The sequence below is a fragment of the Vidua macroura genome, chromosome Z, assembly GCF_024509145.1.
Source record: "Vidua macroura isolate BioBank_ID:100142 chromosome Z, ASM2450914v1, whole genome shotgun sequence".
Classification (NCBI taxonomy): Eukaryota; Metazoa; Chordata; class Aves; order Passeriformes; family Viduidae; genus Vidua; species Vidua macroura.
The window spans coordinates 77,619,013-77,644,558 of record NC_071611.1 but is presented as its reverse complement, the minus strand read 5'-3'; the positions used below and the strand labels follow the sequence as shown (position 1 = coordinate 77,644,558).

The window sequence follows — 25,546 nt, the reverse complement described above, 5'->3', positions numbered from 1 at the left end:
ATATGCAACAGGCATATTGGGTTTGAAGGGTTAATCCTTTGTTAGCGAGGTATGCTTTTGTGGCTTAGTGCCCAAGAGCATACGGATGTCTGTTATTCTTTGCTTTTTATTGTCTTTTGTTGTCCTAACTTTGATTCTCCAAATTCTTATTGTCCTGTTTTTATTACTATTCTTTACTATTAAACTTCTAAAATTTTAACACAAGTGATTGGCGTTTTTCACAGGTGTAATACAGTATGCTGAGTACCGAGTTTCTTATAAATACCCTTTTAACCCCTTTTACCATAACCAAACTAACAGCACCTGCTTAACAATTATCAACTATTTTACAACCCTTTCTAACCTATTGTTAACAATTCCCCCCTCTAACTATTTGATCAGGCTTCTAGCCTGCATCAACCTTTTAAAGTTCCACTTCTACTTTTCTCAGTTGCTTGTGGAAAATGAGATGTTCAAGCATATCTCTGGCATTCTGATCACTCTGTTCTTTTATTACGGTTACTTTTTCACCATTTTTCCCTTCCACGTTACCTTGCAGCATGATGCTGCTTTGGACAATGCTGGTTACTATCTGGACTAGACATGGAATTACACATGGTAGAAATATTACACTTGCTAGTGCACACACCACAAAGAAGACCAATTTCTTCCACAATTTGCCATTCCAGGTGAACGAGTTGTCCCACTAATCAGATTCTCCAAACAAGTGTTCCAACACAGGTTAGTTTTCTAATATTTTGAGTAACGTTTTTAATTACATGACTGTGGTCATCGATCTCTAGGCAGCATTCTGAAGTATTAAATTTTCCACAGATCCCTCCTTCCTCTGCGAGGAGGTAGTCTACTGCCAATTGAATCTGGTAAATTACTGATCGTGTTTGCTGTTGCTGCTGTTTAAGAGATCCATGGTCAGAGTTTGATTTAACATTATTTCAAGCACTGCTTGTAAATGGATTCGACTGAGCACTCACACTGGGCTGTTCCACTCGCTGATCACCACATGTCGCTGTCGAGGTGGTCGTGACACAAAGCAGAGACCACACGCAGTCTCAGATGGCAACTCTTTATTATCGACAGTGGCTGACCTTTTATATACTTTCTAATTGTTTATACTTCTTCTGCCCCAACTATTGGCATCAATAAATCAACATAACACCACTGGTGAAAAGTAACAGTGACTTCAGCTAACTTTCTAAAACTACGTTGTCCAGCTACGAAGTTCTCTCCTTATCTTTCTTCAATTCCTCTCTTCTCTCGGTCTCCTTGGTAACAGCCTTGGAGAGAGCTCCTTATCAGCTTCTTGCTTCTCAGCTTCTCCTCGCTCCTTTAGCTGACAGGCCCGCCGTTAGCCCCTTCCACAGTAATTCATCCATGAGGGGCAGAAAACAAGTAGAACAGAATAGGATTAAAAAGTCTGGTGATTAATTAGACTTGGTTTAAGTCTGACACACCTTGAGATGACACCAAAATTAATCATCCTAGAGTGCAGCCTACAGCCCACTACCCGCATTTCTGCATTCAGGAAACATAGTTTCTTCCTTTTACACTGTCTTTATTGAAAATCTGAAAGATTCAAAAGGAATTACTAAATCCTCCAACGAGTCCATGAAGTTTCCTCTCAATGATCTCTTTAGTGCTACTGCAGTCTACTATTCAAGTATACAGGGACAACTACCACAATACTCTCATTAAAAATGCGTGCTTTGTTAAAATAACCATCACCAAAACCCCAATCAGTCATAGTAAGGCAGATAAGACAGAATCAGTATTGATACTGAAAATCTATTAGAGAAGCCGAGAAAGGCAGAATCCAAAAACTTCAGGTGTGCGTATAATATACTCATGTAGTTGGAAAAAACTAATACACGTTTATTAGAACAAGTTTTGTTTTAAAATCTCATTTTTTCTACTTTGCATAGCTTTACCTCAGCAGTCCACAAATTATTTTTGCTGTATTAAACTAGTGAAACAAGGATATTTCGTCTAGATTTTAAGTTCCAGAAGGAAGTATTATGCAGCTGTTATAAATGGAAAGTTAAGTTAGGTTCCTAATTTATCAGTAAAATACCTCATTGCAGAATGAGATCAGCAAGAAATTCTATTACTTTGGAAGAGCAGGGTGATATGTTAGAGAACTCTACCTTTCCAGACACTGGAGAAGGAGGACTAGCACAGGGGCTGGAATAGCTACTGCTCTCTGTAGGCTTCACTGAGGACTGAGCTGGTTTGTCAGCTGAGGATCGTCTGGACAGCAAAATGTCTTTTTCTTTGTACTTCTTTGGCTGGCGGAGTGCAGGAGAAGCAGATTTCACTGAAACCCTAAAAAGGACATACCTTGAGTTTCACAAGCAGTCACTGAACATTTTACATCGACCTGTCAGCTACTGCATGACCACACGTATTGCAGCAACTACAAAATCTATTAAACCCTAACTAAAAATCCCATACTGATCATGCATTGCTTTTTAATGCTACTGTTAAACCTCTTCTGCTACTTCTCAAGCATCACAATTCATGGACAATATTCCTGACTGCTCTCTCAAACAGCAGGCCCAGGTATGAAACACTTCTTTATGTGATTACAAAGCAGCACACAACAGTATAACACCTTTCAACTGTATTTCCATAGTTTCCACCTCCTATGACTAGCAGAAATTTAAGTGAAGCTTGTATACATCAATTGCAACCTACAGTGAGCGGAAGACCTCAACATCTTACTTTTCAGCATGAGAGGAGGCAGACAATTCAGTTTGTGTTGAGCTTTTTCTGCTGTTGGTTGACTTCCATGTAGATGCCAAAGGAAGCTCTTCACAAGTCACAGGTCTTGGTCTCTGGCCAATTCCTGAAGGCTGCTGCAGACCTGCAGACTGTTCTTCAGCACTCAGAACAGCTGTAATTGCTCTTACAGTTGTTTCATCAGCCTGAGACCACGGCTTAGAAGGAGCTCGCATACGACGCAGGAACAAGCTGTGCCACTTCTGCCTGAGTTGCAGCAGCATACCAGCAGCCTGCAGTGAATTCCAGTTCTGTTAAATACTGATGAAAATTAGATCACACAGGTAAGAGGACCCTGTCTTTTTCACAGCAGGCAGCACCTGGCATTCTAATATAAACAGGGCCCACAATGAAAGGCAAGACTAAGGTCTTGGGGAAGGGGAATAATCCATATTTAAACTAAGATGCTGATTTACTTTCTTTGCCTTGGGTGCAAGGTAATTTTTGAAACATTTCATTTAGCTCTGTACTAAACTTAGCTTTGTACTGTAAACCCACAGACTTTTTTTTTCCTTTTTATCTTCTGAGAAAACCCAATCCTTTCATGCTTTATGCCCTTCCTCTCAAATCAGTCTCTACTCATGCACTCTTCAGTCATACTTGAGGGAAAAGAGCTCTAAGTGACATTTTTCTTAAAGAGACACCTGCTCAAGTGTGATGACTAAGTTCAGAAGACTGTAGTCTAATTCCCATGTTATCCGAAATGCTTCCATTGAAATCAGTTTTTAAAAATTACTCTTTTGGACACATCTAGGAGAGACAGTGTTATTATTAGAGCTGGTAAAGCTGTATGTTTCATGACCCATAAACTACCTCCTACCATCGCCACAGCTCCTCAATGACATAAAGACTTCTATTTCAAAGAGGTTTTGAAATTTCTCCTTCCAAAATCTGACAGCAACTTTCTTTCAGCAACTCCAGCTTCAAGTGCTCCTTTTTTGATCTGATTTTGGTTATTCTCTCAGAGAAAGAAGAGCACAATATGCCAATGTGGCTGTTCTCTCAGCTCTTGTTCAGATTTTGGCTATCCCAGCTCATGCTATGGCCTGATGGAGCACCATGCAGGCAGGACAGGAGGCCAGAAGGAGCAGAAGGGCCCTTACGCAGCCACTGTCACCTGCAGCTTGCTGTCCCTTGCAGCCATTATCTTTTGTCTGGCAGAATCTCTTCAGAATCTGCTGACCTGTGGAAAGGGACAAATCTGCCAAGCTCAGACATTTAAAACAGCGCACTGCCCAGAAAGTTTGTGAAGCAGATCCAACAGCATCTGGACTGCAGAGGCTTTCCTGCTCCCTTGTGTGAGAGACAGGACACCCACACCAAGAGGGAGGAAGAGGGGTGAGCACTCTCACTGTTGACTTAGGTGACTAATTATTTTCTTTCTTTTTGCTCACAGGTAAAAGAACAGAAAGGTATGGGTGATAGGTGATGAAGCATTGCAGCCCGGATGTTGAATACACGAATTCACGTGACAGACAACTCTGTGCCAAAGGGGATTGAAGCCCTTCAATTCCTGACGAGCTCGTCAAGTAAAGGTTAAATCACAGAGTACATGGTTTGAGAGACCCAAATGGACCATGACGTTCTTGGAGAAAATTCTGGGCTACTCAAATGTTACAAACACCTTTTCACATCTTTTTACAATTCTTCTACATGAAGCAAGCCCAGGAGTAATTTCTTTCTTACTTCAGGGTCCAGTTTGAGATGGAGCCATTCATCCAGCTTCAGCAGTGGCAGATCAGCAGCTGTTTTGTCCTCCATCTCACTGTCACTGCTATCATTAGATACCCATCCCCCTGAATTAAAGACAAAAGGTGCATTAGCATCTCTATATTATTTCTGCTTACACACAAAAACCCGCATACTACTGTGTTACCAGCAATAATATTTTTCCTTCTAAAATTGACTTTTAAATGTAACCATTTGTAAAACTACCTCTTCTTTTCTGCAAATACACTGGAAAGTCTTTGCTCCAGATAGCAGCAATCAAGTAGCCAGACCTGCTGAAAGTCCTGCTATGTAAAAACCTGTACTGATATGATGTGACTCAACTCATGTACCTTCCCCAGTATTCACAGGCCACTATCCAACTTTTGCCTAAAGCTGTTTGCAAAACCACACGTGGCTCTATTTCCTAGTAAAACAGCAGATTTAAAGACCTAGTAAGGAAATATATATATACAGATATGGCTATTAATTAGGATTCCTGATTTTTCTAAAATGCAATTCAATCAGCATAAACACTACTCTAAGGTTCACAGTTTAAAAGCAAGACAGGAAAGCTTCAGAAATAAGTTGGACTTTTAGTTTGATTCAAACTATGACAACTAGCTGCAGTTATCTTTGCTTCCATTCCAGCAGGGCTCAATTGAAATGAGGAAAAAAAGGGAAATTTCTATATCTTCTCTATTACTTAGAGTTTATAGTGCAGTTACCTGACATTAAAAATTATCAATAGAACCTATCTTGAAAATGTATGTGTCAGCTAGAAGCAACATGACTTGTTTGCCATATTGATTGTTTCTAAATTATTCTTGCAGTTTCAGTAATCTGGTTCAATGTATCAAATAAAGTGGTCTGTAGAAAAAGAACACACATACTACACTTCTCAGTACCAGTATGATCATTAGACATTGTGGCTGCATTCTTTCCTTATGAACTATACTGCAGTTTCTGATACCCTGGAACTGTATCATTTATGGACTTGAATATGTAAGGAATCCCAAAACGGAGAGATTTCTTACAGGACCGACAAACTCTTCCTGAATAACTACAGGAATTATAACAGCGCTGTTTCCAGAATCAGCCAATATATGTATTAAATATTACTGAAAAGTAAGCTTTCCATGTCACACACTGATGGACACCAACGGAAACATTCCAAATCCAGACTCCGGTGTACCTCGAAAGGATGAAGATGCCTGCAAGGCATTACTTGGCAGTCTGGCTGGTCCACAGAAGAGGGACACGGTGACAGGTGTCACAACAGAGCAGCACCTGATGTTTGCTGTCCTGTGAGCTGCCGTCATTTCATCGTATATAAGCCAGTCTGTAGGGAGGGCCTGGATGGCTGCAGCTTGTCCATTTGCTGGGGCAATCTGTGCAAGAGCAGGTAAGACCAGGCTATTATACCCTCTACCTGTAATGAATGTAAATTTGAACGTATCTCTCATTTTATCCACAGACATTGTGCATGCCTCAACCTGGCAGTGTTCACGGCCAGGCTGGGGGGGCTCTGAGCAACCTGGACTAGTGGAAGGTGTCCCTGCCCGTGGCAGGGGTTGGAATGAGATGAGCTTTATGGTCCCTTCCAACCCAAACCATTCTATGATTCTGTATTTTGAGAAATAAATACATGTATAATTAGATACATATAAAAATATACATGCAATTAAAAAAGCGTGAGAGAATTCAACCAGATTCACAAATTATCCTATCATGAAAAAACAAAATATTTTGCTTTAAAAAGAAATGTTAAAAAAAAAGTTTCAGAGAAAAACTTGCTTTTAAGAGTAGGGATCATTATATCTTTAAAACAATTTTATAACTGGGGCGGTTTGTTTACCATTTTGCCTTGTTCCATCTAGAGAAAGGACTAATTGAAACAATGGAAAAATGAAACAACTCCAATTCTATCAGCTGAGTAGAACAGTATTTTCTAAAGCTGTAGTGTTAAATGCCCATAGTGCTTTTAACGTACTGACAACTAGGAAAAGACATTTCTAAAACATGGGAGAGATTTTAGTGCCGTGTTTTTTGAACTATGAATTCCAAGTGATTTTACCTTTTTACACTGAGACTGGCCAAGAACAGAGGTAGGATGAAATCGCACTTTCTTCTCCTTTGGTTCAGTCAACAGCAGGCTTTCTCTGTCTACATGCACCAGATTGGGATACATCCCGGCCACTAAGGCAGCTTTAATCACAGCCCAGTTCTCAGAGTTAGCATTAACATCTCTAATATCAGCTCCTCCTCTGGCTCTCACAAAACCTGACAAATGAAAAAGACAAAACAGCGCCACGTTAGCTTCTCTTTGGTTTTCAAAAGGAGTTAGAAACTAAAGGTGAAATAAACAACTTATTTGTTTCATTTTTCACCACTGCCAACCTTAACAGCAGCAAGAAGAAACCATTACACTGAAATCCTTCCTGATAAGGGGTTTCATACTAACACAGAATATCACTATTTTCTACAATTTAAAGACATTTCCTCTGGGAATAATTTATTAAAACATGAAATGCAGTGGCATGTGGAGATGAGGGTGCTTTCAGTTAGATCAGCCACACTTCCTCATCTACACCATACCCTGCATGAATGTGTACACGGAGGTGTATTTCAAATTAAGTAAGGAAAATTACACCAGTGAACATGACTTTTGTTACAATTTCTATATGCTTGACTTTAAAACAAGGTTAAAATTGTTTCCAACTTCTTTACCTGAGGCTCTAAGCTGGCCAAGCAACTGTGTTCTCATTCCTGCAATGATTTCCATTGTGGCTTGGGATACGAAGTTCTTTTCACAGAAGGCTCTCTCCCAGCCGTCACTGCGGGCCTTCTGCCATGCCTGACAACGTTTGTACATTTGCCTATTAATTTGAAGGGCTTAAACTAAAACTGCATTTTTAAAAAAAGATTACATTTATGTCAATAAAATGCAAAACCCACTCCAAAAGTTAATGTATCAAACCAGATACTTTTTTCTGTTCAAGAATTAGATTCTCTTTACGTGTTCACTAGAATGATGATTATGTCAAGTTAAAACAAGAAATAAAGATCATTACATTAAGATCATGATTTGAAGTTCAGTGTAGTAGGATATAAAGAGGCACATGGTTAGAACATTTAGAATTTTATAAGGTTTGAAAATATCAACAAAACATACTACAAAAAGGGTTCCCTCACAAATTTATGAGTCCAATACCCAGGAAAGCCACTAGGCAAAAAGAAAGTCTTCTCCGAGGACTTAAGCACAGTCCACCACTCTACATCCAAGTGGCTTGGTACATTTGCATTGCTTGGCTGGTGTGCTGTGATCAGAACTCTCTGAAATGAAATTCTACCTGGAAAGCCCTGAGCAGGGCCATGTGGTCACTGAACGTCCCGGCAGCAAAACGCTTCCTGCACAGCACGGCTGCTCGCTTTTGGGAGGCCAGCGTGGGCAGCACAAAAGGGTCTTGGCAGGCAAGAGCACAGGCAATGGTCAGAACGGGGTCCAGGCACTTCAGAACTACAGCATACAACACCATTTTACCGAGGTGTGGCTCTACAGGCAATTCAGTGAGGTGATAACCAAGCTCAGTGAGATCTTCCCAAGGGTCCATGGCATCTATGGTCTGTTTATAAACAAACAAACAAACAAAGGAGAGGGGGATGGGTACGGTGGACAAAATCACTTTACAGAGAAAGCAGAAAGGATGTGAATACTGGACATTAACTAGACTTGTTTCCAAACACTAAAAAAGCAAGTGAAACTATTAACAGAGACAAGACTTCAAAGCACTCTCTTCCCTTGACATGGAAAACCACATCCCCACACACAAAATGAAAACAGACAATAAACAAAAACTCAGAACATCCTTAGGTAATTAAAAATGGCTTCAGTACAAACTGAAGTCCGTAAGACAGACTGCTACACCACAAATTTGGGCTCAAACACAATTACCATCTAAACCTATTCCTTCTCTGACCTTAAGCATATGCACAGCATTTCTCACAGTTACAGCAGGCGGAGGATCAGGAGCTTTCATAAGAAAGTCTACAACTGGACAATTAATTGGAGTCAGAAGTTTTGTGTACAAACAAATCTCCTGCAAGGTAAAAGGCAGAACAAAAAAGATTACCAAGATTTGGAAACAACCCCAAACCCATGATTTGTTGCAATTAATAGTATGGTTTGAGGACATTGTATTTTTTAAAGTTACAGTTTCTAACTGAACATGCACCTGAAGCGGCATTCTTAGAAGTTCTGGAGACTGAAATTCCAACATATTCTGAAATCGCAGCCTGCTGAAGAGACGAAAGCAGACTCCAGGCTGACAGCGCCCAGCCCTTGAAAATAAAATATGGGAAGTGGTGAAAATGAGGATTTCTTTCTAAAAACAAAACCTAAAGCCAACAAAGAGACACAGAAACTCAGAATGGAAAAGAAGAAGCAGTTCTATGAAGACAGTGTTGTCAGTCACACGCAAAGTGAGAGTTTTCCAATCGTGAGTTATCTTTGAGAGTGTGGCAATTTTTTATGGTAATTTTAACCCAACACTGAGAAATCTGGAGAAAGAAAAACAAGGCTTATCTAATGTAAAGTGCTGTGGGGTTTTTGCTAACTTAAGACCAGTCCAAATCTCAATCATCCTTTGTTGTAAGGAATCAGTTGCAAACTTTATTGTTTCCTCTCACATCCCCCAAACAGAAGTGATGCTTGGAGTAAAAGGCTGAATAAAGATTAAATAACTTGTGAGTGAATGAGAGACAGCCAGTTCTCTCATTGATATACATCTATGTGCAAATGTGCAGCTTAATGCCAGTATGACTGATTAAACAGGCATTTGTTGCTACATAAACTTCTGAGCCCTCACCCACAGTGTTGGGAAGAATATAATCATGGCCTGTTAAGTCATGGATAGCTTGGAGAAAGTGAAACAGGCAGTCCTCTGCCCACAGACAAGATGTGAAAACACCCCACTGGACACTGTGACTGCTGGTGCTACATGGGAGAAAGAGGAAGGAGAACAAATTAATGGGGGGAAAACAACCCAGACCTTTGGGAAATGCCTGAGCATCACTCTTCTACAACTTGGGAAATTATTCCAAGGAAATACATACTGACCCTACACACTGGACTAGGCTAGAAACAGTTACTACATTGTGTGCTTTATTCGAAACACAGATTGTGGATATCTGCAAAATGGAAACCAGTATGAGGCATTTATTACCTGCCTTTTCTCTGGACAGCACTGGCTTTTGAAATCCACCCCATTTTTAGCACTGGAACACGACTCTGCACATCAAAAGACTTCTAGAAAAACAAAGAAAGGAATATAAACTGAAAAGTCAATAGGGTATATGAAATAAAAGTTACTAGTTATTTAGATTACCAACAGAAGTTTTCTAAAAAGTATGAAGCACTAATAGATATACAGTAGCTTCTGCAACAAAGGTACCTTCTCAGTTTCAAGTGAATTTATGATGGTATCTCCTTTGTAGTACCTTAATGCTCCACAGTTTGTGAAAGTCACCATTTTCTAGTCAATAGGTAATTGCAAGTCAGTAAAAGCTATGTCAAATCTGTGTTCTGAGATATCACAAAGCAGGTAAAACTACATTATTATACCAAATAAAGTTTTCCTTTTTATCTCACTTGGAAATTACCTACTTGTTTTCTTAAGACTGATGTACAATTACAAAAAAACCACTTTATGAGAACCTCAGAAATTTGGTGTGCATATCACCTATGAAATCCAATTTCATTTTCAAAGCTGTACACTAGGTCTTAAATTACCTCATTGTGTGTTCTCACTTTTCTTGAACAAGTAATTAGGAATGGGCACTGAACACAGCAAAAAAAACTGCTTAAAAACTTCATGGATTATTTTTGGACTTGATACAATAGTAGGACAAAAGGAACTCCCAGTGCTCCCTAAGTCTCAGGAAGGTGGTGGTCTAAACTGAGGACTTGTTTTAAAAATCCAGCAGAAATACTAAATTGCAAAAGAGAAAGATCCATTAATACATCAACCTAGATTAGCTTTTACAAGGTTTTTTTAGACAGCTAGCTATTTACAGTATTTGTCTTCAAACAAATGGATGTTGAAACTTTTCAGCGAGGACTGTTGCCTGACAGGCAGTAGATCTCAGCATGTAAAAGCTTTTTTTCATTTTCATGTAAAGTAAAAAGAAAAAAAAACCAAGTTCCCCAAAGTTTATGCACTGTGTGTTTTAGAATTGCACTAGGAAAATTTAAGGCAATCCTACCTCTTTCACCTTGCCTGAGTCAATGACAAACACCACATCATTGACTGTTATGCTGGTTTCTGCAATATTAGTAGAAAGAATCTGCAAAGCAAAAAAACCAAAACCACCGGAACTAGAGTCACTGTAAAAGCAAAGGCAAAACAGATCATTGTAGCATCGGACAAAGTCCTCTAATACTTGCAATTTTGCGGATGCCAAAAGGTGGAGTTTCAAGCACTTTCTTCTGATCCAAAGTCTGCACACTTGAATGAAGCATGAAAACTTGGTATCTAATGCAAGACAAAAGGAACATTTTAAGGATCCTGAAAAGAATCAATGAAAAGCCACAGCAACTAAAGGCTTTACCTGTGAGCATTAGCAGCAAATCTCTTGTCATCCAAAAGAATGCGGTCCCTGAGGCTCACTATCTCATCATACCCAGGAAGAAATATTAAAATTGCTCCTAAAAAAGGAAGTGGGTTTGCAAAGTTAAACAGAAAATTCAAATACGTGTCGACTAGCACTCAGAAGGTTTTAACGTTTGGGGATTGCTGAAAGAAGAGCACGATTCATCAGAAGCCAAAGCCACAACAGCTGGTTGGGTATTTACCTACCTGCATCACAACTATGACAGATGCTGTGAAGTAAGTGCATTATCAGATCCAGATCCACTTTTTCATCATCAAAACTGTGATGATAAGCTGCCAGTAGTTCTCTGTCCTCTGCACTAAGGTCACTACCACTATTTTGGACCAGGGAACTTTCATCCAGATTTCCAAATGCAAATGAAGCGCTGTAACAGAAAAATACACCAGAGTCAAGGCTGCCCCTTCGGGTTTGCATTGAGCCATCAGCTCAAACTTAGATCAAGACCAACACGACTATTGGTCTTGAATTCTAATGCTGAAGTGTAGCAGAAGGGAATCACCATACTATTGCTGTTCACTGATTTCAATGTTAACCCAACAAAGGATGCCCCTTCATTTATTAGTGCTAACTTTAGGTTTCTTCAACTTCATTGAAACAGAACCATAAGCAAATGAAAGTGTAAAGATACTTCTCGTTTATCTGTTCAAGGAAAAATATTTAAGAGATACGTATTCTCCAAAAATTTCCCACTAGCAGAAACTGCACTAAGAGAAATTATAATAAATATAATCTTTACAAAACACTACCTCAACTATGATAACTGTAAGTTAATCAGAAAAGCATTCTTGAATGGCCTAGTGTACACATTACTTCTGTCAATTTTCTTTAACATGCCTATTGCATATAAAAAATATACAGATAAAAACACATGACAGATTTGTTTGCAAAGTAAGCATGTGAAAAGAAAATGGCACATAGCATACAATTAGCAAGTTGTGCAAACATAAACAATACAATACTGAGTACAAACTTGTTTGGTTTTGAAATTCTTATTCTTAAAAAAATAGGTATTGCTATTCAGTCCAGATTTTACAGCATGAAAAGCTAAAACCTGTTCTGATTCAAAGAACACAAACCTCAAATTCCCCATCACTATCATATACAACTCCTTCTGCAAAATAGCTACAGCTTACCTGTAGGATTCCAACAGATCAACAACCTCTGTCTGTCCAAAGTGCCTAGCCCAGTCCACAGCCATCCTGAAAGAGTTGCACAAGTAGTTTTATTAGATTTTTCACTTCAAAAGATGAAGATGAAGAGCACATCAGGTGAGGCAATTGACACCAGACTTTTGTACCCATTTCTCTCAGTTATCTCTCAGTTATTGCTGGATCTTCAACTTCCCATTTGAAATAGGTGTTAACAGCTATCTGACTTTTAGGTAACTACAGTTCTTTACCACAAAAGAATGTCCTTGCACACAGGAGCACCGGCAAACATGCACAAGGAAATGAGGAGGAAGGAGGTGCCATTCCTTTAAAAAGCCCACAACAACGTGCAGAGATCAGACCTGCCTGTTTGCAGTACCCTTGAAGTCATCTCCAAAAGTCACACCCCAGGCTTAACATTTGGCTATTTCAGGTCTTTCAGAAGCTGTCCTCCTCACAATGCACTTCACTGTTTTACACCTTTAAACTGCATTTCTTCCCAAGTTTTTCAAATGTTAGTACCAGATATCGGACCCCTGGAATCCTAATTCTTATCATTCCATACTACAGTTACAAACTGTACTTCCCTGCTTAGATGAAGACATACTCCATGACCACAGAACTTGAGTTTCTACAGATTCACAAATGTTTTTACATGCTACAACATATTTAGAAACATAACAGAAAGATCTTCTGATATAGGTAACTCCATGAAAATACAAACTGCCAAACATTTTGGTCCAATTCAGTAGATTACAGTTGTTCTGCTAAGCAGTGTCTTAAATAAGACCTCCTGAAACAAAGTTTATAGCTCATAATCAAGACCATGTAATTAAGAATTCAATTTAGAATTTACAGAAAACAATGTGATTAACAGGAGTTAGAAACTGTTTAGGCTGTCAAAATCTACAGTTCTTACAGCAGTGTGATAAGTTAGCAAATTAATTTAGATGTTAAAGAATTTTCTTTCTCCTGTATTGACAAATAAATCTATCTTTTGGTTTCTCTGTTTTTACCAGCCATTAGATGATTTGCAGTGGATACTTGCTCCCATGCTGATCAACTGTTCTACTTGACTCAAAAAGCCTCTCCCTGAAGAAATCATCAGAGCAGTCGCACCAGTTTCACTGTGCCTATAATCAACTGAGAAGTAAAACAAAAAAATCCAGCAAACCCCATAGAAATGTTATTTCTTCATCTAAATATAGTACAAATATTGCTTTCAAATTCCAGCCCAAAGAGAATTTGTTTCCTCACTTTATCTCTGCAGTCACTTCATGTCAATTCCACACTCTTTTAGAAACACACTTCTGTCAATACTTGAAAACAGCATCATCAACTAACTAAACAACTCATTAATTCTGCTAGCCCTATCCATTTTTTCAGTAGGCATCAGAATGTAAAGGTAACAACATTTGAAACTGGAGAGAAAAGTAGCCATAAAAATCAAAGTAAAGTTGAGGTTGCTTTTTTCTTATGTAATAGCACATGAAACTTACCACTGACATTTTCAGTTAAAATAAGATTTAACACCTGAGCAAACGAATCAGTATCTTTATGCAACCAGATGTCAGAAAGACAGGAATCCATTTCTTTTACTATCCACGGTTCAAGGCAATTCACATCTTTTTCAGTCTGAAGATAAAAAACAATACTGAAAGATTAGTCTCTTCCAAGAGTTGTCTTCATTCTCATACATTACCCACAAAGAATTTGAATGGTAATTTTTCCCAGCAGCAACCAGAAATCCAGCACTCAGGTATCAATGCATTGATTTTGTCAGATGCAAGTACTAACACAATGGCAGTCGAGCCATTTGATCTGAGGAAAAGCTGTGTACAACCACCCTAACTGAAGAGCACACTTCAGCTACAGCAGTTCACCCCAATCAAGTAATCTTTAAAATAGGTTAATATCCCCAAAGACTCTACAGAACTACCTTTAGAAAACAGATTTTAAATGGCTAGTAATACAACACAAATATAAATGTCTCTTCCAACTAAAGAAAAAACTTACCAGTTGATTAAATACTGTGTCACCACCATCATCCAACCATTTGTACTCCTCATTTGCCCTTGGAACCGATTTTTGTCTCCGAGATGTCCTTTTGTTACTGTTGCCTTGAGCTGAACACCACTCAGCAAGAGTGTACTTCTGTTTCTCTTCTAGAATGCAAAATATTCCCCAAGAAAGTTTGAGTCATCTTTATTATCCATTGTTTTCTACTAAAAAAGACAGTTCCAGCAGGTCCAAGTTTTACCTATTCAACCTCTCTTATTTAATCTAGAATGCTACTACCAGTCCAATGTAAATGACATGTTTAAGGGTACCCGAAGTGCACACTGCAAACAAGGGCTATAAGAACGAGGTGAAACCCACCACTTTGGTGTTGAACCCCCCAAGCCACCATTATTTCAAACTACTGCATTCAAAGGGTCTTCCTTAAGTAATCACCTTCCACACAATCTCAGCCCAGATCTTTTTCCAGAAATGGAATGCTGAAGACAAGCGAGACAGTCCCTGCACATAACAACTTATTTTTCTACACAAGTGGAAGAAACATTCGAAAACACCAGTCTCTTAACTGAACTTTTCTGCCCCCAGTGATCAGAGATGAGCACTGTGATAAATATCCAGTTAGGACTGTATGTTATAGCTTTGGGGTTTGCTTTTTTTTTTTTTTTAATTTCTTTAAATAATCACTGGGATCATTACTTTCGGGTGCCAGGAAAACTTCTGAAGCAGTATCTACTTATCAACTGAAAACCAATGATGTTTAGCTCAAGAGTGTTAACACAAAAAATACATCCATGCCTGAAGAAAGCAGTGAAAAATGTTACTGAAGGGAACAACTTGTCCATTTAGTGCAAGACTGTACAAAATCCTGCCTGCTTTAATAGCTGCACTTTAATTTGCACCCAAAGGTACAGAGCATCCTATGCTTCTTTAGTATTCATGTGGGCACAGCCCCCAGTTCTCTATAACTCTACAGCGTAATAATTAGAAAACAGATGACATTTATCAACTGAAAGAAAAAAGAATGCAACCACCAAATCAAAGTGATTTTTTTTCATTAATTGCATAAACTATTTCAGTGATGTAAATACTGAGAGCTTAAAAATACTTGCTGTCATCTAATCACATCTCATTTAATCTCCTGACTTTGGAATTTTAACAGAAAAGTATCCTGTTAATTGTTCAATCAACCAATGATTCTCATGGCCAACCCTTACAATTAACAAGTCCACCGACCTTGCTGCTTCTCTTCTTTGTACTTCACCATCTCTTTGTTTGTATACCCAGTGCTTCGTAAAATGTCCTCCAGAAACAACTCTTTAACTTCAAAAGGCCTCCCTTGGACTAAAATAGAAAAAAATCCATAAAAGGTTATATATTCACTAGCTTCACTTACAGCATTCATTTTTTCAAAAACTATCTTCACTGGTGTTTATTTTTCTCAGAATTATACAAAACAAAACATTTCCAATGTAAAATGCCACCTTGTTTCTCCTCAACCTCTTCAATTTTATCAAGTGTTACAGCAAGAGATGTTCATAAGACTGACAGTTATTAATTTGTTTTTAATGAGAAAAAGAGAACAGCCGTTTTTGTTTAGGGTTACAAACAAGAACTCGCCATGTAAGTCTGCCACCTGGATTTAAAATTTCATGAATTAATAAGCAATTAATACAGCTTTTTGCAAGGTTCCACACGGAGACAGTACATCTTTGTACTGAACTACTTTCTTTTCATCAGAAGTATGTGAGAAGAGATTCTTATCTCCATGTCCTCAACTTATTCAGCAAAGCTGAGCTTTCTTTACTGAATACTTCTTGACACATGAGACATCCCAGTGGCCTCTCCCTTCTCAAAATTTATCCTGATTTCTTTTTCAACATGACTGTTTTCTAGACCTTATCTGTGGACATTAAAGGAGGCTTTTTTGCATGAAGAATTCAAATCTCTGCATTTTGATTTCTTGTCCCTTAAGCTGACTCAGGATCTCTCCGGATTTTCCTTCAGAAGGAACAATCCACAATTCACACACTTTTAGAAGCTGTCACAGAGGAAGCCTTCCAACACTGAGCACAAGCTCTGTGTACTACAGCAATCCACAGCTACAAAATGTTGGTTTCTGTGGTCAGGATTTTGTCAGCCATAATGCTGAAGGAGAATCAAACCTTTTACATTACATGAACAGACAAAGATGCTTCTTTTAGTTCTTAAATTCTCAAAAAAAGAAAAAAAAAAAAAAAAAGGGGGGGGAAACCATCTTTTCAATTGTTATTGGCCTGTTACATAACCAGCACAAGCACTGTGGTAAACTGGAGAGATTGCCACCAGAATTTCCAACACAAATTGACTGATCTGAAAGAACAGGAAGCTGCAAAAAGAGTAAACTGGAAAGCCACACAACAATCACAACTGAGGCTCTCGCTTGCAAAAAAAATTCAGAAAACATGAAAGCATGTGTAATTTCCAGATTCCTGTCTCCAACAAGTTGCAAGTCTTATTTTACTAGGCAGAAATTCAAAACTGGGAACTAAACACTTCCGCCTGTAAAAAAAAAAATTAGGAAAAAGAGGTTTCCTCTCACAAACATTTGTTAAAATAAACCAGTAAGCAATCCCACTTCCTAAAACTGTTGAGATTTTTTTAAAAAAGGCTGATATGCAGAGCATCTACCTGATTGTCAAATAAAGCATTATCTTAAAAGCTACTTTACATTAAGTAAAGTAATGTAAGCTTAACAGCTTACATTAAACTTGGACATTATTGTTGAAAAAGTAAGAGGATTGCAAGGTGCCAGAGAAGGTAACCCATGCAGAAAAACCTTCAAGCCAGGAGCGTGGGGAAAAAAACGCAAACCCACAAAAACCCCCCATCTCCCACACATTTATATTTTGCCTCTACTAAAGATCAGTCACATGAAGTTAAAACAGCAATAATGGTAACTTTTCTTTGCATTTGAATGTAATCTAACTGCAGGTAACTGAGTCTGAACACAAACTAAGAGAAACTGGATGTCTTTTCTGAATATTCACCTAGATGAAGGGCTACTAATTTTCTCTAAATCAAAGAATCATGTCATTCTTTTTTCATGTGAAACCCAATCTGCCTGAGCCTGTATTTCTGAACTGAACAGCTACAGTTAGCTGTGTTTCATCCAGTAACCAGTAACAACCTTCACCAAGCCTGAAGAGTGAGATTCTACTGGAATGTATTCATATGTATCACACTCATGTAGCTCCTAAGTCCTGTATCAGCATGAAGACAGCACTTCAATAACCTCTTCCTACTTCTTCAATTAACAGTGGAGGGGGGCAGGATGTACCTGCATGTACAGAACTCCCAGTGCCTAAAACACTTCACTCTGAACGAGGTGCAAATAGTCAAGAAACAAGAAACCTGAATACACAAAGAACAAGGATTCCTGGAACTCTCAGTGTATTCAGCACCTGCCTTTACTCAGAATAGTTTGCTACAGTTTACTAAGATCTGTGAGTCTCAGGGCAGGTATACTCAGATTTAAGAGTTAAGATCAAGACTTACTATGTATTACTGGGCAGCTTCCAAAATACCTAATAAAGAGATTTGTATCTAGAGCAGCACCAGAAAGAATTAGTTTCAAATGATGCTGGTTTTGCAGCACATCTCTCAGCTTTATTAGCAAGAAGTCGCTGAACCTATCCCTCTCATGTACTTCATCCTGCAACAAAAGGAAAAAAAAGAGATAAAAAGCCATCATAGATTCAGGATCACAACTTCTGACAAAAACAAACTTTTCTAAAAAAATAAAATACATGATTTGGTGGCACATTACAGAGGCTTTAAAATGTGTAAGTCTAGTTTAAGTAATAGGGTTTTATTTAAAAACTATCCATAAGGGAAAAAAAAAACCACTTCAAAAAGTTTTTATCAGCGCTGAGTGCGTTGCCATGCTGAAGCTGTACGCACCTTAACTTTAGAGGCTAAAGTGAATATCTGAGACCTCTCTGATTTTGTATTTGAAGCCAAATTTCAAGAAAACGCCACAAACCACAAATCCTACAAATCTTATTTTCATAAATTCTCACTTCACCACTGATGAGCATTTAAAGAAATGGATGACACCACATAATCAGAAAAAACAGACAGATTGCTTAGACAAGTCAAAGCCACACAAAGCCTATAAATTAAGGCACCTAACTGATTCATCATCTTTGTCATTCTTCTGTTTTGATTTCTATTATGAATGAAGGAAACAAGGACTCAAAATACAAGGTTTGTAGGCTGACATCAAGAATGCATAGATCATTCTCATGCCTTTTTAACTCTGGTAAACAGGCAGGCACCTAAACTTATCTTTTAATCTTCAGGACTTCAATCTTGCCATAAGCATTCTAGTTCCCCTTCCTTATTAAATTCCACAATAGGAATATTAGCATACTCATAAATGAACACATCTGAATAATTTGTTAGCCATTAGACTCCACATTATCTAGAAAACTCTGGGCAAACAAATGGACTGAAAACCTGCTATTGCTAAAACAAATGATAACAGGAATTCTGAGACAATCACATTGAACCACATCCATGTAAGCCTCCCTAAGGATTTCCTGCTGACAGGGGAAGTTCAGAAAAATTTACACTTCTGTCTTTCTCCACTCCTCCTGATTCCACAAGTAATCATTGCCATGAAAATAAACTATTTTTACAGGAAAAAACACAAACACGCAGAAAAACACCAAACTCCACAAAGCAATCATGCTACTCTAAGGACTCAGAAAGTCTCTAAAGCTGATTCATCTTCTACCAAACAAAAACACCTAAAGTGCTCAGCAAATCTAAATAAAACAAATGAGGACCTCATTTTCCAAGGCAATACATATTGCCCCACCCCACATGAAAGACCACAGGATGCTCACCACAATAACATGGGTCACGGTGGAGAGGGTGCTGTCTCCTGCCATCAGCGTGCCAAGGAGCATGTCATTAGTGCAGAATGTTACCAGTGTCTTTGGAGAAACCCTATGGAACACATCACACAGACAGCTCAGGGGCTTTGCACCATTTAAAGGCAGCTAGCTTTCCAGGGATCAAAAATTAAAGCAGCTGCTGACCACAAGAGGAATTACACTTCTCTCCCCAAAAGACTCCTGCACACCACTTGTTTTTAACCGGTGCCTTTTCCCACACATTTCCTAACAATTTGTAGTGCTTGCGCCCCAAAACTTTGGATAACAGATTAATTGAAAAAATAAGATTCAGATTTTAATAAATAAGGAAGTAAAAGAGAAGCATGAAGAAATTCTGCTTGCTCTCACTGCTCTTCTTGAACTGCTGCCTCTGTTGTGCAGGTTTTCCTCCCCTGTTCCCCACTGTCCCAGAGGCACTGCCACCATCACAGATGGGCTCAGCCTCGGCCACAGGCAGGTCTGTCTTGGCTGGCACCGGCTCTGTCACACACGGGAGAGGCTTCTGGCACCTCCTCACAGAAGCCTCCCCACAGCTCCCAAAGCCTTGCCTTGAGGACACAATACAGTACAGCTGACTAAATCACAAAGTCATCTGCTTCATCCTCTGCTCCTTCAGAAGGTCAAACTACTGAAATGTTACAATTCTATACTGAGAGAAGCTGTCCCAATAAAAACAGCAATTGTCACTACTCCCTCTGGTACTGCCATCCTAAAAGAAAACCTTAAAAATTATACTTCTGTCTTACTATAAACACCTCTAAACATCTCCATTCCAGATTTTTTTTTTGTCCACAGCTCAAAATATTGCTATTTCTCCCTTTTAGTGTTTCTCTGCAGCAATTGTATTGATTCCTCTCAAGCTGGATTTCCTGCACTGCTTCCAGCAATTCTTCCATTTTCACCTGACTTTGCTCTTCTTCTGCCAGCATAGTACTTCCATATATTAATCACCCAGCTGATTTGTGATACATCTTCACCAGCTCTTCTAATCTCTTTATATCCTTGTGAGCTTTCGTACACACATTTGAATTCTTACTGCGGCTTTGTTGTTCAAGCGCATTCATTTTCATCAGCTGTGTGTTATCTTTGTTCACTCAAGCAACACAACCTTTTGCCATCTTCTGGTCACTCATATCCCAACTGCTGGCCCTTCCCTGAAATGTCATTTGGCTACACGGTGCAAAGATGTAAAAACCCCACACAATCCATTCATGCTCTGCTTTACAGACAAATTCATCAAGTGATACTGAAATCTCTACTTTTACTTCACTTCATGTTTTAAACAGAGAAGCTGAAGAAGAGTAAATTTAGCCCAAACTAGACTAATAAATAATGCTCATCTCCATCAGTCGCTTTCCAATTTTGTTGTTTTCCCTTTTATGACTCCTATCAACTCACACTACATAACATTTCTTACAGCATGCTGGTCTTCACACCTACCTTCAAAGCTTGCGGAACTTTTGGATCCACACTTGTTACAAGTAGAGAGGGGGGAAGAAAAAAAAATAAAAAAAGTGTAGACTTGATCTGAAAATCAGACAAGGATTTCCATGCATACACTCCGCAGAAGAAGTCAACAGAAAATACCTGAGATTCAGTTCTATAAGACAACCTACTACATGAAACTGCAAAACACAGCAAGAAAGCCATCCTTTTCCCTCTTACGTATTCCTTACCTGCAGTAACATATCCCACCTGGGAGGCTGCAACCCAAACACACTGCAGTTTACCTGTGCACAAGATGCACAAGACCAACACAAGATCAACTGGCACTCAGAAATACCATTAGTACCTGCTTTCTAACCGGATCTGGTAACCAATTGTCTGGCCAATCTTCTCTCTTCTTTCTGCTGCCACTCTTTCAGCCACAGCAACAGCTGCTAAACGTCTGGGCTGAGTACAGAACACACGACAGGCAGTTCCATTCTTGTAGCAGTCATCAAGGATAAATTGAGGAATCTGTAAAGAAGTGGCTCAAATTTACTTTTTGAGAAAGTCACAGCTTAGTTAGCACAGGGAAACAATTTAACTGCATCTCAGTATTACACATTGCAAAAGACTTTTCATTAGGATTATCATGGCAAGCATACCCGAAGCAGTGGAAAATAAATTTCTACGTATAAACCCTTTAGGCTTTTTTTAAAGAAAAAACTTGCAGTGTCTCCCTCCTGCTTCAGAGAAATCTAAAATAAAACTCCGGTAGATAATCTCTCATTTTAACACAAAAAATACTCTGGGTACTAAGAACAGAACTACCTTAGAAGAAAAAGGGCTATACAAACATCACAGATACTTTCCCTTCAATATTTTGTATTGTTTTAATGAAAAAATTGTATCTACCAGAAAATTGTGAGGAATCATTTTTGCTTTTAGTACCTATCTACTGGCTTAGTGTTTCAAAAGCAAGAAAGTGAATTGGAACAAGATTTTCAATCATACAGGAAAAGAAAAGCCTTAAAATAGCATCAAAATATCCTGTATCACAAATATTACACAATTGTCATAAATACTGTTACAGTTTTTATTTAATTGAAGAAACATACTTGCGTAGTTTTTCCTGATCCAGTCTCTCCTATGATCAAAACAATTTTATTGTCCTTTATTATTTGGACAATTTCTTCCTGTTTCTCAAGAACTGGTAGTGACTGCCTGAAGGAATCAAACTCTGATTCCCCTCTTTCCACTGGGACCTGGGGGATACCATCATTAAGTCGAAAAGTTATCTTGTTTACTTCTTTGTTTTCTGTGAAGACAAGGTAAAAGTTTATTTATGCAGATACAGAGGAAGGTCACAAAAACACTGCTCAAAAACTGTACTGAAAAATTAACATTGCTGACTTTTGATGCATCCCTGTGGGTAAAGTGACAAACCCATCACACATTTAGAAGTCATATTTATAGCAACATGTCCTCCTGCAGTGCTTGAAATAAATATCTTTCAAAACAGTTATTACTTTCATAGGTATTTTGAACAAAACCAGACTCTTCCAGAGCATTGCTCCAAGTCAAAGAAGCCCACAAAGAGCAAAAGGAGAAACAGAAACTAAACCAGAGAACACAGCCCGGTGTATTTTGGTGGCCCTTGTATCTGCGCCCACATTTCACACCTGCAGTTCTCCCTAGAAATACACACTTCCAGGGGTAAGCCTTGAAGCTATTCCACGCCTTTGCCTGAAATCATACTAATGCAAGCATGCTGTATCAAGAGTCCTGGCCCCCACACAGCAGTGTGATGTGTTACAAAGCAGTGCATAAGTAGCCAACAAACGGCCACATCTTCTGAGGCAGCTACTTCACATCCATCATTGCAAGTGCTACTCTCTAATTCCTTGAGAATTATCTTCCAGAAGAATGAAAAGCTTGCTGTAAACTCAATTATACATATGTAATGTCAGTAACAGATTCATATCCTAAATTTCAACCTCTGTTGTACCAAGACAAACACAGACTAAGAGATCGGGAGAACTAAAAATACATTCTTGAGATGCGGAGAAAGGCAAATATTAGACTGCTCATTAACTTATCCCTTACATTCCTAAGACATTGCATTTCAGTCCTTGCATTATAGCTTCCCTCTGTTCATTAAACAATCCTATTAAACAACTGAAACAATTGGAAAGAACAGCAAAGGAAGCACTTCAAGAACAGACACCACCTATCAGAACCATGCCATTAAACAAGGCATATTGGTACAAGTGTTTTCTGTTCACTACACCCATCTCTGCACACAGAAACACACTGTAACTCTTCCACTTGTAGCTGCTAAAGCAATAATCTAGATTAAAACCTTGGTTTTTTTTAAAAAAAACCCAACATTTTATCAGAAGTTTGTCTTTCAGTGAACTCTTCCATATTCAAGAAATCAAGAAGTCTGGACAGTAGTCTCTTAAGGACCAAATCTATTTTGTAGAGATGAAGAAATAAAAATTAAAATTCTTCATTTATCAAGGACATTAATTTCTACAAGCAGAACAGACAACTTCATTTTCTCATATGGGTGTTCTTACAGCAGCAGGGGAACACTGACTCTTCAATCCCACCTCACAGAACTTTTATGGAGCCACATTTCAAAATGTGCTTCCAAAAAGGTTTGGCTGGAACTGCCTCAAAGATTCTAAAGTAACACAACACAAGGTGGACATCACCATGTGCATGATATGACTTCCCAAGTTCCTCACAGCACCAGTTCCAAAAGACCTTAAAAGTAAGGAAAATTAATGCGTTTGCAAGAAGGTGTCTGTTAGGACACGAGAGGGGACAGAACAGAAAGAGGTTTCTTTTGTCTTTGGGCTGCAGGTGGTTTTTCCAAGTGGTGGCGATGGACAAGTCCAAAGCAGAACACACACCCAACGTACCAGATTCAACAGCACAGGCATTTCCTCGCTCTGTCCTTGGCAGGAGTTCCGTGCCTTCCTTATTTGTGACGGGAAAGCGCTGAATCAGACTCCGAACAGCGTGTTTCGTACGGAGAGCCAAGCCACAAGTCATGCCTGCGTGTGCCTCTGATACATCCTTCTTCCTTACAGTCAGGTAGCGATTGGCTCCTTTTCTGTCAGCGGGAGAAGAAAACATACTTTAGGAAAAAGGAACCTACTCTAGGTTGACTTTGATCTGTCAAGGTAGGAGATGCTATGCAAAATCTTTGGGAAAAAAACCAGAAATCACAGTGAGAAGCTTTTTTAATGGAGCCATTAAATCCACAAAGTATAAAAGCAAGCTGTCCCAAAAGGCATGTCACAAGCTTTTCCAAGCATGCATACAGCAATGAACACAGATGCTCATTTCTCTTTTACACTTTTTTCTCTAATACTATTCCTTGCAACACAGTTGAGTATGTTGAAAACATCAGTCAGGTTATCATTAGTCTTGAAATTCTATTGGTCTGCACCAAAAAACTGAAAATTGTACCCTGACTTACCCTTTGCTTTTAGATACCAGTCCAAGAGACTGACAGAGACGGTGGACAAATGCTCTTTCAGTACTAGTGAAACTAGAAGGAAATTCCATCTCTAGAAGAATGATAAATAATAATGAGAAAACAGTAACAATGCAACAGGCACTAATCTTGACAACTCAGTGTTACAGAACCACAGAATTGCTAGGATTGGAAGGGAGACCAGCCAGTGCAACCCCCTGCAGGGTCACCTGGAGCAGCTGACAGAGGAACACATCCAGGGTTTGGGATGTCTCCAGAGGGGCAAACTCAGCGCTTTCCCTGGGCAGCAGTTTCAGTGCTCTGCCACTCTCAAAGGAAAGAAGTTCTCCCTCATGTTCAGGTGGAACTTCTTGTGTTTTAAGTTATGGCCACTGCTCCTTGTCCTGTCACCAAAAAGTCTGCACCGCCTTCCTGGGACTCATCTTGAAGATCTTCGTATGCATTAGTGAGATCCCCTCTCGGTCTCCTCTAAGGCTTAACAGGACCAACTCCCACACCTCTCCTGATAAGAGATGCTCCAGACCTCTCATCTCATCTCGGTGGTCTCTGCCGGACCCCTGCAGTGGCTCCCTGTCTCTGTGCTGGGGAGCCCAGAGCCGGACACAGCACCCCAGCCGTGCCTCACTAGGGCCGGGCAGAGGGGCAGGATCCCCTCCCTGACCCGCTGCCAGCGCCCTCCCAACAGCCGCAGGCTGCCCCCGGGCCGGGCTGTGCCGCGCACCCGCCTCGTCCCCGCTCCGGAACCGCTCCAGGGCGAGCTGCACCGCCATTTCCACCACCTCGTCCACGCCGACCTCCCTGAGGGCCTCGGCCCGGGCGCGCCCCGCGGCGCCGGCAGCCCAGTCCCCCGCAGCCCCGCCGGGCTGCCGCCGCAGAACCCGCCTGTGTCGCGACATGGCCCCGACACGGCCCCACACGGCCCCACACGGATCGGGGGCCGCAGCTGCTCGGCCCGAGGGGCGGCGCTGGCGGCGGGCGGGGCCTGCGTGGAGTCACCCACAGCCCCGTCGGGCCGAAGGGAAGGAAATTGGCTCTTTTCCCGACGGTAGGGCCAAGCCTGCCTAGTACCGAGGTATGTGTATGGCTGTGGCCAAAACGTGGCACTGGTGCCCTGTCCGGTCATAAATTACGTGCTTTAATTCATGGTATTAAACGTAGCTGTGGCGAGGGTCATCTCGGCCCTCGGCCTCCTCACTCTGTAAAGTGTTACTTGCCCTTGGTTTTGGATCGTCTTTTCCTGCTGTCCTTTGACTCCACGCTGAGGACACGAGGTAGAAACTAAACCCAATCCTCTTGGGCTTGACACAGGGCTCGGGATTGAAGGCTGCTGCTTTGGAAACATCATCGGT

General features: G+C 39.9%; 1 protein-coding gene across 1 annotated transcript; it reads right to left on the bottom strand.

Moving 5' to 3' along the window:
- Window positions 1-1,049: 1,049 nt before the first annotated feature.
- LOC128821617 (3'-5' RNA helicase YTHDC2-like) lies at window positions 1,050-25,112 on the bottom strand. The gene is made up of 27 exons (XM_054002812.1): window positions 24,919-25,112; window positions 24,180-24,270; window positions 23,617-23,810; window positions 21,805-22,004; window positions 21,054-21,220; window positions 19,211-19,313; window positions 17,856-18,012; window positions 15,555-15,662; window positions 14,319-14,467; window positions 13,802-13,937; window positions 13,319-13,445; window positions 12,288-12,353; window positions 11,340-11,518; window positions 11,092-11,188; window positions 10,928-11,015; window positions 10,747-10,827; window positions 9,708-9,790; window positions 8,718-8,823; window positions 8,463-8,582; window positions 7,836-8,108; window positions 7,213-7,339; window positions 6,560-6,765; window positions 5,678-5,873; window positions 4,462-4,571; window positions 2,719-3,008; window positions 2,142-2,319; window positions 1,050-1,352 (listed from the first exon to the last, which is right to left on the bottom strand). Exons 1-27 carry the CDS (start codon window positions 25,091-25,093, stop codon window positions 1,308-1,310), a joined length of 3,852 nt encoding a protein of 1,283 aa, XP_053858787.1. The 5' UTR covers window positions 25,094-25,112; the 3' UTR covers window positions 1,050-1,307.
- Window positions 25,113-25,546: the final 434 nt, after the last annotated feature.

What these genes read in the sequence shown, in the direction of transcription:
- LOC128821617 (XM_054002812.1), bottom strand. Translation starts at nt 25,093, where the DNA reads ATGTCGCGACACAGGCGGGTTCTGCGGCGGCAGCCCGGCGGGGCTGCG. An exon ending in GATCTGTTGGAATCCTACAG is followed by an intron (nt 11,519 to 12,287) that starts GTAAGCTGTAGC and finishes TTTCTGTTACAG; the next exon opens with CGCTTCATTTGCATTTGGAA. An exon ending in CTTTTGGCATCCGCAAAATT is followed by an intron (nt 10,828 to 10,927) that starts GCAAGTATTAGA and finishes TTTGCTTTGCAG; the next exon opens with ATTCTTTCTACTAATATTGC.